The following is a 14,621-nucleotide window of genomic DNA, read 5'->3' as shown; positions in this document are numbered from 1 at the left end:
TACCAGCCTCGATGCCAAGTGATACAACACTGGTCATCAAATTTCTGGAACAGCCTGATGACCGGCAAAGTGTAGGAAGCTGGCCTGGTGTGTGTTGAGTACTTTACAACTTATACCAGGTCCATGTATTCCCTCTTAGTGAAGCATAGGCAGTGTCTAGAAGCCAGGCTCTCTAGAGGTAGCTGTGGTTGAGGAGCCCATGCTTATCTAGGGCAAAGTTCTTGCAATACCAGTGTAGTCACACTGCACTTACGCACATGAAAGAAAACACTCAGTTGTACAAACATAAAAGTACTTTATTTTTGGAAGACAATACAACAAAATACTAGAAGGGCCACGCTCTAAAAGGGGGTGAGTAATACACTAAATATGTACACTAGCAATCAGAAACAGGCATAGAAAAGGTTAGGAAACAGTGCAAATAGCAGTAACCAATAGTGACCCTAGGGGGAGCACAAACCATATACTAAAAAAATGGAATGCGAAAACAGGACCCCCACCTACGTAAGTGGAATGTGTAGAGGGGAGCTGGGAGTACTAGAAAACCACAAAGGTAAGTAACACAGTACCCCCCAGCGACCAGGAAAGCAGGAATAAATCACTGGAATTTCCCCAAACCACTCAAAAGGAGAAAAAGAAGACACCCAGAGAAGATTGCAAGAAACCAGCGGTGGATTCCTGAAGAAGACTTGTGGAGAGAGGGGACACAGTCCAAAGGTCACTGTGGAGTCCAGGAGGAGTAGGAGCTATTACCCACCCAGCTGTGCTTCCAGGACTTGGTCGATTGTGAGGAAGAACAGGTCAGCACTGCAGCCCTAGAGACAGAGAAGAATGCCTGTTGGATACAGAAGAAGTCCAACACTGGAGTGAAGATTGCAGATGGGTGTCGGTGTAGGAATTCCACCAACAAGCCTTGGCAAAGGCAAACTTGCGGTTAGTGGAAATGGGGTGCTGCGGGGGACCAGCAAGGCCCAGGAGGACTCAACCTAGGAGGGGGAGTCACAGGGGAACCTCAGCGTCGCAGAGAGTCCATAGGAGCAGAGGCAGCACCCACAGGAACCCCACAGGACAGGGACACATGAGTCGCAGAAGTAGTCCACACAGCACTAAAAAAGAGGATCCCACGCTGCCAGAGAACCACGCAGAAGGCTGTGCTTTGCAAGAAGGAGTGCTGGGGGCTGGAGCTGCACGTAGCCTGAAGATCCCTTGGAGGAGATGCCAACAAGCCTTGGCAGCTGCAAAATATGTGGTGCACGGGGGTACTGTCCTGCATGGAAAGGCAAAGGCTTTCTTCCACTAAAGTTGGACAGCTGGCAGAGAGGACCAAGAGGACTACAGCGGACCACCACCCGTGATGCAGGATGCACACAGCTGAAGATGAGGGGAGATTCACACAGCTGGTCATCGTTTGCTGTAGGTGCCTGCGGTTGCAGGAGAGTGACTCCTTCACTCCAAGAGAGATTCCTTCTTCTTGTGCAGACTAAGTTGCTGTCTTCTGAGGATCTGCAGGGGTGCCCTCACACACAGTTATCTGCACCCTGCCCTTTGGGCTGAGAGGGCCTACCATAGGGGTGACTTATAGTAACCTAGTGCAGTGACCTGTAGTGAAAACAGGTGCATACACCCGTTTTATGTAGACTGCAATAGCAGGCCTGCAGAACCCTTGGGCTCCGTATAGGTGGCAGAATAACTGCTGCAGTCATTAGGGATTCCCTGGAGCCCGAATGCCCTGGGTACCTAGCTACCATATAATAGGGACTTTCATGGGTGGACCAGTATGCCAATTGTAGGAAGAAAAAGGTACAGTCACCAATTTAGAAGGGAGAGAGCATAACCACTAGGGTCCTGGAAAGCAGGATCCCAGTGGATACAGTGCAACACACTGAAAACAGGCAGAAATGGGGGTAACCATGCCAAGAAGGAGGGTACATTCCTTCACAAGAAAACTGTATCCACCTTACATATGGGAAAATTCTGGCTTAACCTCCACAACAGAAAGCAGATCATATGCCTTTAAGAAAAGGATACTCGCACTTTGAGGATGCTATCTGAGAAAAGCTCCAAATGTTTCTGATTTTTTTTTTTAAATGGAAATAGCAAAACAGCCTCCCTGCTTCTCAGCCACCGCCAAAATCCATTCTTTCGCCACTGCATTCACCATAGCCATCATCTTGAATACTATGAGTTGCTACGCACACTTATTGACACTGATCATGAAAGTCACTATAGCCCACATTATCTATATTCTGGAGCAGTTCTGGGAAAGATCCATACCAAGACTACAACATAGATCCTCAGGGTGATGCAAACTATGAGTTTTACCTTGACAGGGTTTGCCACCTGACAACTCTATGGCATATCATGCCATAATTATGAGGGTGACAGATCACCACAAGGTGAAGCACCACATCGTCAAGGGTTTCCCGGTGGAAATCTGTGGGTGACTGAAAGGTCAGTACAGTTCCTTCCCCTGATGAGAATTTCAAGGAGCTAGTCAAGGCCAGGATGGTTACACCCAGAAGTGAGAAAAATACAAGCTGACATCTGATGACCCACTTTACATCGGGGGTCATGTACCTCAAGACTCTTACATAAGTCCACAAGGCCAGGAAGCTGGCATTTGCTGATGTGACAAGTGATGCAACACCTCCAGAAATGGAGTAAATCAAGCTAGACACTGTTGGAAAATGTTTTTGTAGGTGCTGCAAAGCATGGTCTATAGACTGGTCTGTCGGCCTCCTCTCAAGCTATGATAGGTAACATTGGGAGGAGATGCAACACTAGTTAACTATTCAGTAGTGGAAAATTATGTCCATAGGCAGTACCCACTGGGCATTGGATGCTGCAGACACAGCGTCAAGGGGGATGAACACATGTCATCCCTAGAAGGCATGCCTGGCCCCGTGCGTCCGGATTCCTTATCAAGGTCTAACAGCAGATCTTCAATGTCTGTTTTTTTGATGATGAACACCTTTTGGGGCACAGTGAGACACATTGATGGAAAAAACATCATGAAGGGCACAGGCACAGCGAGAGCCGCAAGAGCATTCCAAATGGAAACATGCAAGTCTGGATTTTGCCAACAACAGCAACAGAGCTGCATTTCGGCTTCCACCAGCAACAGCCTTTTTAGGAGAAACCAACCCAGAAGGCTTAAGCTTTAAAGACAAGGACCGAGAAAAAGGCAGAGGTGGACTAAAAAGAGGCACCTCCACCTCCAAGCAGTGACCTAGCCATCCTTTCCCCCAATCACACAGTAACTGTCAAGGGAATAATCAGTTTATTGCTACTACACTGGGGGATACCACAGTCAAGTGGGCCCTATCCATTTTCAAGCAAGCATATAGCTTGGAATTTCACCCCAACCCACCAAACATACCACCTTACAGTCACACTGTCAGTCAGGAACATCAAAGACTACCGAAAAAAGGAGGTCCAAGCACTTCTCAGCAAGTGTGTAACTGAACTGGTTCCCTCACTCAAATTGTGTCAGGGAATATATTCTCTATTCTTCCTCATTCCAAAGAAAGATGGCACCCTGAGTCCTGTCCTCAAATGCTACCCAAAAAACTGTTATATACTGTTGGATTACTTCAAAAGGACCATCCTAAAGGACATCATTCTGCTTCTGTGCACAGGAAACCACAAGGTGACACTCGTTCTTGCCTACGTTCATGTCCCGATTCCTCCAGCACATTATCAATACTTCAGGTTTGTGGTAAATGACATCACTGCCAGTTCAAAGTGCTACCATTTGAAGTCTCAGTCTCACAAGGAATGTCTGGTGATTGTCACACCAGATCTGCAATACAACTCCATTTATGCCTTTCCTTATCTGGATGGCTGACTGATAAAAGCAATGCAGTTACCAGCAATGCCTAGCGCACACTCAGAAAGCCATGTCACTATTGTACAAGTTAGTCTTGACAGTCAATGCCAAAAAATCACATCTCAGCCGGCAGCAGATCCAACCCTTCACAAACTAGGAGTCAGTGGGAAGAGCTAGTGTTGGTACAGCCCAGAGTACAGCACAGTAGCAAATGATAGAACGAAAATAACTTGTCACTGGACATATCGTTTGTAGATCCTCACCACAAGAAACATCTCAGTTGAAGGGTAGAGAGTGCATCTAGACAGTTTCACAATTCAAGATAGCTAGATGTGCTGAGACGTTGCCAGATAGATGGGGTCCTTACAGGAAGAGGTGGTGATCAATGAGTTAGTGTAAAATTGTTGACTTATATGACTGATGTAAGTTAATCTGCTACACCTTGCTTCCTATTCTAGCAGTATTTTGACTCAGATGGGTACAGTGCATGGGGGGAAAGTGACATATGGTGGTATTTTATGGTTGGAAAATGTTGACATTCTCAATAAAAGGAAAAAAGCATTTGGCAAAGCCAATAGGTTTCGCCTTTGTTTTTTTCTTTTACATTCTATCTTACTATCTAACTGGATAATAAACATTAGAAAATAATTATAATAATGTTTGATTTACATTTGATAAACCGTTAATAGTTGTTTATGTTGAGATGTATGTTGAATTAATATCCCAAAGTTCCACACTTGTAATTTGTACCTTTTTTAATATGGCATTGTATTAGAGTATGATAATGCACAGTTAGTAAAGTGCAACTGCATCTGCTGCACCATTCAAATCCTGCGCCTTTTAACTGCAAGGTAACCACCATTATGACTGCCTGTTTAGTAGTAAAATATAGCAATATTTGGTGTTTAGAGAATCTATGACAACTTTTGACCCTGGTGCCACTGCACCATTCAAATCATGACCCTAGTGCCTGCAGGGTAACTGCACTTATGACTTGTGAAGCAATATAACATTTGATAAACATGCTTTCCGGAGAATGTTAATGTTGCAGTATTAATATTGTATTTAAATAACAGGATCAATTGTGTGCTTTCTGTTTTTCTTTTTGTTTGTTTGATATATTGGATGTATGCCCCCCTCAGCAATATGAAACATTAATACTTGGTGTTACAGCAAGGCATATTGTCGTATACGGAGGGTCAACACAGTGATTGTCAAAGAAGTTTTCCAATTGCTTATCCTATAGATCCTATAGAAAAAAGTAAATTGTTTTACTTTTTTGTATTTGAACCAAATAAAAAACAAATATGCTAGATAACATGAGATGTAGAAGCTGGTGGAAATGCCTCATTTCCTTTCATCGATTGCCCCATCAAGGAGAATCGATCTACTAGTCAACGTTGTAATCAGAGGAAATTTACGGCATATAACAGTAATGCTTACTTCAGACCCTGAGCTTTGGAGGGCTGATGGTTCTGAACGCTCTTAAAACAGCCTCTAGCAGCAGGCACCAGCCCTGCCATATTTGTAGTTCTTTTAACTCTTTTGACCATGGTGGGAGACCAGCTACAGACCCCCCCAAAAAATCAAATCCAGCGAAGTTGTTTTAGGAAGCATAAAATGAAAAATGTCGTTCTTCACTCACAGGAAGCAAGTGGAATTTGCTTAAAAGCGAAATAGTGCATTTTGTTTAAAAAATAAAGTGCACAAAGCCCGAGGAGTAGCGCATGCATCAGTCTCCAGTAAAAGGTACTGTTGATTAGATTCCTACAAACACAGGAAGCTTCTGCACTATTTGTCTTGGCCATCGGGTACCAGTAAACTGGTCTCTTAAAAATATCCAATTGTTTGCACTTTTCGTTAATCTCAGAAAAGAAGTCAGTATGGTCAGGACTCAGAGTGAATACTTTTTTCTTACACATCTTTTTCATCTGTGGAAAATACGGTATGACAATTGTGTTAGTTTGAACATTTTAATAATCCACTTCCTTACCTAGCGAATATTATCTCTATGGGAGCGAATGAGCTGGGCAAATTTATAAAGAAGGGATGACTGCATGGGAGGGAGAAGGAGTAACTTTTCAGGCCCCCACGACTTTTTTTCCCACCGGCATTGGATGGTAAACTGTGCTTTCTAGCTCCACCTCACTTCTGTTAATTGCTGTGTTCACCATCACCTTACAGATTGCACATGGGGGTTTAAACCGCATGCTTTCACTCCAGGCGCTGACGACATCCTCACTTCTTTTAACCCAATATTTTGTCTAATTTTTAAAAGTATATTATGATGTTGCGGCAGGAACAGTGCAGTGGTTATTATTTCAGTGCAACATTTGCTGTGGTGGTAAACAGCGGGGCTTGGCCCCCTGCCCGCTCCTGTTGAACTAGAGGTTTGCTGCTTTGTGTTGTCTTTCTAGCCCAGTTGTTTATCTGTACACGCACACAGAGCTGGCAGCAAAGTGGTCATGGCTTTGTATCCGTACACAACTTGGACTGTGCACAGGAACGAACTGAGGATTTGGCGGTGTATCGTTTGAGGCAGGTCTTTAATTGGGATGAAAAACATGTGAGCGGTCCCCAGGGAGAGTACATGTTGAACAGCAAAAAGAAAAACAGAAATGCAGTGCAGAAAGAAGACAGGGCCAATGCAGAAAAGAGAGACTGATTACCAATACATGCATTAATATGGAGTGCTAGGAAGTAAGTGAAACTAGCATGTGACAAAGAAAGAAGCCGGCATGCAGAAAAAGATGACTGCATGCAGCGTGTATAAGTGCTTGACAAGAAATGAAGAAAAGGAAGTACCTTCAGTGTCTTAGCGAGAGAAAGGGCATTGGCCAGTAGCCAATGGCAAGTGACCAGAAGGAGTACTTGCTCCCGAGGCAACACAATGGCATCGATAGCATAGAAGAGAGCAGAAGAGCAGGAAGTGAAAGCAGAAACGTGCTGGCCAATCAGAAGCACGTAAATTAGAGCGACATTGGATTAAGCCAATGGAAAGTTCAGGTAAGTAAGGGGCAGGTTCTATCTTTTTTTTTTCATCAACAAAAGTTTCCGCAAACATTGTGCGCAAGCGCTTGTGCAGGCGAAACCTAAATATACCTGAATGGGACAACTTTAGAACATGCATATCAATTTCTTAGTGCTAAAAGCAGACCAAAAGAAACTCAGCACGTTCCTTTATACAAATTAGCAACAAGACTATTCTAGTGAAGACAGACAACATGATTGCAATATGTTACATCCAAAAACAGGAAGTAGCTCACTAACCTCAGCTGTCAACATTGGCATAACTATTTCGGCATTGGGCAAATCATCATCAAACATTGCTCCTAGTGGATCATTTGCCGGGGTTGGACACTGACCTCACAAATCTGCTGAGCAGGATGCATCGACAAGTACACAAGTGGGAAATGAGCCTTTAAGTATTTAAAAGTATTTCAAGAAATAGAGGACACCCACAGTTGATCTGTTCGCCACTTGCTGAAAACACCTCTGCCAAGTAACATTGTAAAGTCAAACTAAAAGCAAGAAACGGTGTCCTAATAGTTATCACTCTAAAACAGCACAGATTGCCACTGCCCTTTTAAGAACTTTTAAAGGCAGCAGTATCTTATCATGTGCAGCATGGGTCTTGTGTCCTTGAAAAATGGAGAGGTCGTTTTGGCTTTTATTGATTCAAAGAAACTAGGCCGTTTGTCTCGGTACAGTACAGTACAGTAGAATAGAGTAGCAAGCTGACTCAAACTTGTAAGTACCACTTTATGAGTAATATGCAAATAAGCCCCCAATGTAACTTTCAGGGAGTCGGAGTCCAAACAATAATGCTTAGCAAAGGTGTGACCCTAATGCCATGTGACAGATTTATAAATCTCAGGAATTGGGACATTTATTATCAGAGTAGCAGACTGCTTACCTTCTTGTGGAGTGAGCACTTTGTTTATGTAGCAGAAGTCTATGCATTTTGTTGTAACAGGAACCCATATTCAGTTCCTCTGGACATAGCTCAGGCATCCTCTTGGCAGAAGTAATAGCTACCTGGAAAAAACAGCTTTCTAAGTTAGATGCCTATGCGAACACTCAAAGGAGGGCCGGTTGGTTTAGAAGGAACACTCAAGAGCTCCCAGGAAGCTGGTTGCTTCCTTGAAAGAGGGAAACACTCCATGTGTGTTCCAGGAATTTTTGTTTTCGTCCATTTTTTTGTTAATATGCCCGGAAATTAGATTTTTGAAAAGCAATGATAACATACAAATACACTCTGACAGAGTAAAACTTGCAAGGCAACTTCAGCTAGGGTGAAAGACTGTGGTGAGATATTCTGCCCGATGTTCTGGAGAGCAGAGGCCCTTTGTGTGACAGAAAATACATCTGAAAAGTCTTGGTATAACCACAGTCAAAGCCGGTCTGGTGCAGGCAGAAGCTGCTTCTGTTTGCTTTGTCTGTTCTGTTAATCACCTTGGGAAGCAAGAGGAATTAGGGTATAAGTGACCATTTTATTGAAAGAGCATTCTCCAGAGATCATGAGTCTGGAAATCTGGAGGTAAAGGTGAGGAATTTTGTTTTTTTTCTTCTCAGTCAAAAAATGGACTTTGTCTGGCCACCATCATGAGGAAAGTGTCACGAGTACTTCGCTGTTTAAAAACCACTTATACTTTTCTATTATATTATGGTTTATATCTTCTCTTATGTTTTGCATCCTGGTAGCTGTGCTACAGCTAGGTGAGTGGTCCTCACTGACATCCAAAGTCAGATGGTCAAAACATGCTGGGAGAAACCACTAGATCTACTACCCCTTATTTGTTTATGAAGTACAGGGTGGACTTATGAGGGCCTGTTCCCAGGGGCATGTTTGGCAGTGCTACAATAGCACTACTAAAGTACTATAAAATGTCCACAAACCTACGAGTGTATATCTGCACTTCACCTCTTCTATCTTTTCTTTTGGGAAATCCTCGCACATGTATGTTTACTACTTAGCAGTAAATGTGGGAGCGATCAGAGGAAGTGACTGGAAAAAGAGGCATTCTGCCTACTAAATGAGAGGGTGTGTTTTTAGGGAGGAATAAGTAGGGGTTTAGGGAGCAATATGCAACCCCTCCCCACAAAAGGCTGAGCCCATTGTTATTTACAAACTGCCCTTCTCAGCCAAAAAGGGACCCAGTACAGTAGTAACTTACTCCGGCTCCGAGCAGGAGTAAGTCTAGTGCCTCCCATGGCCAGTCACTGTTACTGCAACACCCGCCATAGAAAATAATGGCGGTAGGGACTGAAAATAAAACCCAAAGGAAATAATGTTAAATTATTTAAAATAGTTACAAATGTAACTAAGCATATTTTAATGTTAATTTGCAAATAAAAAGATGTATTTTTTTTTAACCCCCTTTTAATTTCTAAGTTAATGTAACAATAATTTTTATTAAAATATAATTATATTGAATGTATGTTAATTGATTCTATACATCATTTATAATAATTATGCATAATAACTCATTTATTTCAGGTGGGGATTTATTTTTTAATTTACACTTCAAAACTTGTTTGATTTAAATTAAAGATGTAATTCAAAATTAAGTTAGCATTTTATTTTGTTCTGCATTTGAAATACAAAAATTAAGGTACGTTAATATTGAACATACAAAATATTTTTTATATTGTTTACTATTTATAAATACACATTATTTTAACTTTTTCGTATACTTTTCTGTAGATAGACTCTACAGTAAAGCTGGAAATCCCTCCATGGGAGATTGTAGAGAAAATTTAAAAACTATATCAAACTTTGCAATTAGTAAAAATAGTTTACTGTAAATATGTAAATTCATTCATGTATTTAAATTGTAGAATAAAATAAAGAAGCTACAGCACTATTACCTTACCTCATTTTGAATAAAATATAATCATTAAAAGTAATTTAATTATATTTTAATAAAGATAGTGTTACATTAATTTACACAATAACATACATATGAAACTATTTAATAACTAATGTCTTTTTTTTTTTTTTTTTTTGTAAATTAAATTAGATTTACTTAGGTTTTTAACTTTTAAATAATTTAACATTTATTTCCTCTGGGTTTTTATTTTGAGCTCCTACTGGTAGACGATGTGTGGTGCTGGACTTAGTACTACTTTTTTGGACAGTAGTAAGTTGCACGTTTAAATTTGTCTCTACCCCCTTTTTAAAGGGCTGGAGACATATAATTCTACTCTTCTGAATAACTTCACACTCAGGTTTTGTGAATAGCCAAAATAAACTACTTGAAGTATAAGAGTAAATTACATATGTAAATTACACACATGTGTAAATTACCTTTGTGTGTAGCCTTGGTGATCTGTCTACAGATTATTGAAGGTCTTGCTAACTGTAAGGAATATTTTCAGAGCAGAATAAATCATCTTTGTCTGCAGCACATTGATATATTTCCTTTCCAAGAGAGACCACAAACTCTCAGACCCGTGGACAGTGAGATTGTAAATGTGAGCTCCCCAGCTGTAACAGTTGCTTAAGAAGGTACTGGATGACAGAAAGAGACTCCAGCAAATAGATCCATTCTATGTCACCACAACATCAGAGACCGCAAAGCAAGTATCTGGATATACTAATTTTGTCAACCCAATCTGCTGATTTCTCACACGTCTGCAAGCTTTTTGTATGTAGCGAGGAGTCCCAGATCAGAGAAATGCACAAAGCCATAGAGCATAGTACAGACAGTACTAGCCTAACTGAAACAGACTGAGTCAGATAAAAGTGAAGAGCCCTTGCCCAGTGGAAAGACACCCCTCTTACAAAAGAGACACCATGTTCCTTTTTCTTTGTCCAGTTTCACTAATACTCTTCATGTACTGTATTAGCTCTCAGGCTTAGTAGATCTAGCCCAAATAGCCTTGACACGTCAGTCGTCTAAATATGGATCAATGAAAACTCCTGCTCTGCGAAGAAAAGCTGGTACCACCGCCAATCATTCGAAAAAAGCCCTGGGATAGTCTTCTGGTGGAAGGGAAGTATTCTTTATTAGTAATGATTCTGCTGACTGAACCAAAAAAAATCCTGTTTTATACAAATTCCGACATGAAAATATGCACCCTGCATCCTAGAGCACATATTCTTCCCCCCCAACTAAAAAGAAGGAAAAATTTGTCAAAGCTCCAACATCCTGAATGCTTCCTTTTTTTACTTACTTGTTGTCTCTTTTGGGTTTGAAACTTCAGTTTTGAGCCCTTCTTTTTAATAAGAGAGTAGCTAGAGTAAACTCTGCTGCCACTATGTGGTGACCTGATAGTAGCCACCACAGAGTCAGGTTCACATGTTGTCTCAATTTGGAGGGGCTCAATAGAGACGCACTCATTAGTAACAATAGATAAATGGCTGGCCTTAGGGCTGGAAGTCTTACATGGTTTACTACTCTTTTTTGGTAAACATTTTTGCTATAGATTTTTCTTTTGCTTTAGGTCTAGACTAGAAGATGTCTCAGCAGAAGAAGAAGCAGGCTTAAAAATAGACCCAACTTCATCAAGCAGTTGATTAATTTATCTCCGTGTGTTGTTATCGAACGGTAGATTGGCCAATTTGTTTGGTAAAGAGAGCCCTATGGGAACCTCTGATGTCTTCCTTTTCCCTATTTTCGTTACGGAGGAGAGACAAGATCTTAGCCCTCTCGCTTCTTGGCCAAATTCAGGGAGGCGAGAGTATAGGGCACTAAGGTGCATGTAGAACGTCCTCACAAGCCAACAGTCAGAACTGCAACTAAAGAACGTACTTCAAGTACAGCCAAGAGGTTTGAGCCAATCCAGCCTCTTCCGGGCGAAGGCCGGCCTGGACTTTGACCGGGTACAGCACATGTACATCCCACGCTGCACTGGATATGAGCGCGCTATTATTGCTCCAATGGCCCTTCCTACAGGGCAAAGCACAGCAACCTGGTAATTGAAGTCCCCCACCAGCAACGTCCTCAGACCGTCAGCGCATACCACACTCGGGATATGAGCGTAATATAAGCGCTCTGATGGCCCGTCCTTCAGGGCAAGGCAAAGCAGGAAAGCCTGGTAATCCAACGTTGAGTCCTGCAACATCCTGAAAGGGCAGAGCATGTTGGAGGGGGGGGGATGGGGGTAACAGCATTCCTCAGTTCTTAAAGAGGCAGGGTCAGTTTGCACGGTTTTATAGTGAGATGTATTATGGCTTCATGTTCTCCCTTAATTTGTACTCTAAAATGTTAGTTTAGTAGAGTTTTCAGCAGAATGCCCTGTTCGTTTACATTTGACAGACAGTTATAAAAAAAAAACAGTACATCATATGTAACAGTGCATGTTTTTACTGACATTGTATATTTGAAAACAAGCCTTTTTAACAATTTGATCTAGGATTCCACCACCAAAATAGCGTTTTAGTGAATATGAGGGTAAGTACTTAAAAATACGTCTTTGTTCCGTTGCATATGCAGCATATGTCTGTAGTTTTATTATACTTTTGAAAACAAGAATTTTCTGAAAAAATTTGATCAAGGATTCCACAAGTACACCAAAATAATCTGCCTTTTATAAATATCTGGGTGAGTACGTAAACAACATCGTCGTTCCATCGTTTGTGCTCCATATGCCTGCCCATAAATTGTTGAGTTTTACATTGTGGAAAATGTTTTTTTGATATCTGTTTTATTTATCATTTCAGTCTTTCATCGTGAAATCATTTCAGAACTTGGTGAACTTGGAGTCTTAGGATCCACCATTAAAGGTAATACATATTACTTTGAAAACTGATCAGTCCAAGTAGAGACTTAACAGTTGTTAAGCAGAGGAAAATATTCAGTCCCTTCATCCATCAGACAGTGGTCTGTTTGTACCCAGAAGAAGTAAGGTGTTGCAAACCTTAATAGTAGAGGTCATCACTCCTGGGCAACCGCCAGGTCAATGAAGCAGATAAGTGCTGTAACCATTATAGGTAGGTGGTCGTTGCATCACTAGGGGAATACAAACAATCTAGCAAGTCTCCTCTAGGGGTCACATGATATCCCTGGGGTTCGAACTAGCCTCTATTCTCGTCAGCCCACCACAGAACTTAAAGATTACAACATTTCAACTATTAATTTGTAGAAGTGCAGCATGCCACATACCACCACAGGAGGAGAAGATCACTTTAGGCTTAGGTTGTCAGACCATCAAAGCACTGCGAGACAACAGTTACTTTGGCTGTAACTAGGAAGGGATCATTTGCATAAGATGACCAAATTTGCCTTTGAATCTAGGAGCAGATTTTCACTCTAGTGCTCTCTAATGGGCAGAAACCACCACAACGATGCTGTAACCTTTTCTCACCACATCACTCTGAAAAGAGAACAACTCAAACTATTGCATGTAAGAGTATGTCTTAAGGGATGATCTCTTCTGTTTTTCCTTTATTACTTGTATACTAAGGGTACGGCTGTGCTGGGACCTCGTATGTCTCCTACGGCCTACTTGCCCGGGAAGTCGAGAGAGTGGACAGTAGCTACCGGTCAGTGATGAGCGTCCAGTCCTCCCTGGTCATGCACCCAATCTATGCCTATGGAACAGAAGAGCAGAAGCAGAAATATCTCCCCAAGTTAGGTGAGGGGAAACATTGCTATCTGTCCTTTGGGAGTGTGGTGTAGGATGTTTTTTTAATCAATATTTGTTTAGTTCTTGTTACTGTTTGTATTTACCCCAAGCATTTAATTACGTGGACAACATTATAATACAGCGCTGGGATTTCAGTCAATCAGTTGAGAATGGCTGTATTTGGTTGTTGTTATTGCGGTGACAATTTATGATACTCCTAAAGAAATATGTGAGCAGCTTAAATTCTGGTGCAACCACTGTTACGTCATCTGAAGGTAGAATATATATAGACTGGGTTGTTACTCGTGGAGAGTAGGAATGTGCAGAATTCCTAATTCCCAAATAATAGCATTGGTATGAGAAATCAGATGGATCCATTTACCCCATTTAGATCATCACAGATAGGTTGCAATTCTAGTTTCCCTATTAAAATCCCACTTCCATACCAAAATCCTGCTTCCAAGGCCACATTTAAGTTTTTTTATGGCTGATCAGCGCAAAGGCAAGATACCCAGCCACTGTCAGTGGCCAGACCCCCAGGGAACCCCACCCCAAAAATATTTTAGCATCAGCTCCATAGTACCGTGGGACTGCAGACACTTCATCCTGTGAAGCGTGCCCAGTCCTGCGGTATGGCTCACACTTGAGTAGTGCAGTACCTTACAGATGGCCTGGCTGAGCCCCCAGGGAATACAGCAGTGTGATTTTTTTATTTTTTTATTATTTTAGTTTTAGGCCCCTGGGGGAGGGTGTTTCTCTGGTCACCCCTTGAGTGCTAGAGGGTGAGGGAATACCTATCCACCCCAACCCTTCTTTCCTGTAATAGCAACCAAAACATTGTGCTCTTAAGTTGCAGCCAGTCAACCAGATTGCTCGGTACTAAGGTCCTGTGGTACCAAAAGGCTTATAAGAGAAAAATCTCTCTTTGCCAATTAGCGGCCCTTATTGTTTACATTTATGGTACCACAGGACCAACTGTCCAGAGATACCACCATATTTTTTAACACCTTTATGATCACCTGAGCACCGCTTTAAATCCTTATTTCTAGAGAAAGTCTGAACCAACAGATTTAAACCAAATAATGAAAAGCAAGCTTCCTGAGTAAAGTTCTAACCTTTTGCCAAATTTGGGGTAGTTCCATTAAGTAATTTTTTTCTGTATTACTTCCCAACATTTCTAATGGAAATTAACACGGGAAGGCAACGTTGCGCCCCCCTC

The 14,621-nt window shown here is 41.7% G+C and overlaps 1 protein-coding gene across 4 annotated transcripts in view; it reads left to right on the top strand.

The window, feature by feature from the left end:
- The window catches only part of GCDH (glutaryl-CoA dehydrogenase), a 183,147-nt gene that overhangs the window by 71,943 nt on the left and 96,583 nt on the right, over positions 1-14,621 (top strand). For all 4 annotated transcript variants that reach the window (XM_069231970.1, XM_069231968.1, XM_069231969.1 and 1 more), the window contains 2 exons: positions 12,498-12,560; positions 13,241-13,411. In XM_069231970.1, coding sequence (XP_069088071.1) covers positions 12,498-12,560; positions 13,241-13,411 — 234 coding nt within the window. The remainder of the gene's footprint in view (positions 1-12,497; positions 12,561-13,240; positions 13,412-14,621) is intronic.

The sequence above is a fragment of the Pleurodeles waltl genome, chromosome 4_2 (genome assembly GCF_031143425.1).
Source record: "Pleurodeles waltl isolate 20211129_DDA chromosome 4_2, aPleWal1.hap1.20221129, whole genome shotgun sequence".
Lineage (NCBI taxonomy): Eukaryota > Metazoa > Chordata > Amphibia > Caudata > Salamandridae > Pleurodeles > Pleurodeles waltl.
The sequence above is the reverse complement of the archived record's forward strand: the minus strand, read 5'-3'. Positions and strand labels throughout refer to the sequence as shown.